General features: G+C 41.9%; 1 protein-coding gene across 1 annotated transcript; it reads right to left on the bottom strand.

The window, feature by feature from the left end:
• Nucleotides 1–395: 395 nt before the first annotated feature.
• Nucleotides 396–1,808, bottom strand: LOC137722260 (galactolipase DONGLE, chloroplastic). Its single transcript, XM_068461228.1, has one exon. The coding sequence runs from the start codon at nucleotides 1,806–1,808 to the stop codon at nucleotides 396–398; it is 1,413 nt and encodes a 470-aa protein (XP_068317329.1).

The following is a 1,808-nucleotide window of genomic DNA, read 5'->3' as shown; positions in this document are numbered from 1 at the left end:
TAAAACTATATTCCTCCATTTTCTTTACTCCAAATGAATGTCTTAATGGTTTTGGATTTGTCTAATTTTTTGCAAAGATGTTCTAAGAATAATGTACTATAATATAGATAGTTCAAATCATTGAAATACATTTTGAAGTGAATTGTACAAAATGAGTGTCAAAAAGCGTATGTTCATGGATGCTAACCCTATATATATTCATATAGTAGTTTCATTTGATAGCAAAACTTTTAACCTCTTGATCGATTTCTTTCCAGAGGTTATCAACTATTTCCTAATGTACAAGCTTATGCATTAGATCATGACTATTCTAATCACAAACCCCTTCCTAAACAAAATTACAAGGGTGGGGATGAAGTTGGTATGCATATAAATACCCTAAACTTTATGAACAATCATGTTCTTTGCGATTGAATCTGAAGGTTCACCATATTGCTGGTGGGACTGCTAGCAGAAGCACTTCTCCATGGGATCGGCAGCTGCATGTTGAGATTTCGAGCACTCATATTCATTTTCAAGAGCAGTTCTCTAGCTCTGTTCATCAAATCCGCTCCCTCCTTTTGAATCTGGACTCTCTTTGGGCATTTGAGCAAGCTAATATAAGTCCCCAAGTCATGAACACATGAAGGGTTCTGCATGTTGAAGAAATCAAGTACTAGTTCAACTCCCACATGTGCATAACACGAGCAACTCCATGGGAACTCAAATGACCCCTCACCTGCCAAAACCCTAAAATTTTCATGATTGAAAACAACCCCAGGCATCTTGGTAATGGGGTCATTCACATTAACTATTCTCAACACCTTCACACCCAATTCCTCACACCTTTGCTTGAACCCCGAGTTTCCAACCCTTGGGCCTCCGAACGAGAACACTGTAATCGGTGTTTTCGTTCCAGAATTATCTCGGTTTAACCCGAGCTCTGCGATGTCATAACCAAGAAGAAGAGCCAATGAACTCCCCATACTATGTCCTGCCATAGTTATGCTTAACTTCTCACCTTTGTACTTGTTTAGCAACCTCGACACCTCCGAAAGAAGCTGTTCCCGGCAACTTCCTAGTCCAAACTTGCTTTGGCTTTCATCTGACGTGTACAAGCTCAAAAATCCAGATTCCACTTTTACATCATTTCTTGGATTATGAGGATCGAGCCTTGCGGGAGTGAGTGAGCTCATTAGGTTTGCAACCCACTCAGGGTTTGTAACAGTGCCTCTGAAGGTAACAATAATATCTCTTCTTCCAAGCCTCTTAACCGCATCATCTGACGAGACGGCGACATATCCAATCCAACGGCCGCACGACTCTCCATTTTGGATTGGGATGTTGATGTCTGGAGTGGCGTAGATGTACTTGGTGACTTCATAACCGCAATTCTCCATTCCAACCTCTCTGAACATGTTTTTCTTTCCGTATTTGCAATTGAGGTAGCGTTTGGAGTTGGGGTCGAGATCAAAGCCCTTGTAACAGGCGGTGACAAAGTCTCCGTATCTAATGATCTCTTGCCGGAGAAGTGGGTGCAATGGTTCCACCAGGTTTTCCCAGTTGTTTGATCCTTGTATTTCTCTCCATTGATCAGCCAAACTAGTGCTAGAGCTGGGATTGTTAATATTGGCTCCAGTAGTATTTCTTGTTACCACTTCAGCGACTGCTGCTGCGGACATAGCAACTGCGTGTCTCGTGGCAGCTGCCACTTCAGTTTTTTTTGCCAGACAAATTTGCCCAAAAGTAACCGAGCGTATCCCAATGTTTTTGGGAAACGTCACATGTTGGTTCATGTTTGTGGTAGGCATTTGAATCATGGAAGCCAT

This window comes from Pyrus communis, chromosome 17 (assembly GCF_963583255.1).
Source record: "Pyrus communis chromosome 17, drPyrComm1.1, whole genome shotgun sequence".
NCBI classification, from domain to species: Eukaryota; Viridiplantae; Streptophyta; class Magnoliopsida; order Rosales; family Rosaceae; genus Pyrus; species Pyrus communis.
The sequence above is the reverse complement of the archived record's forward strand: the minus strand, read 5'-3'. Positions and strand labels throughout refer to the sequence as shown.

Coding starts and splice junctions, on each gene's coding strand:
- LOC137722260 (XM_068461228.1), bottom strand. CDS start 1,808: ATGGCTTCCATGATTCAAATGCCTACCACAAACATGAACCAACATGTG.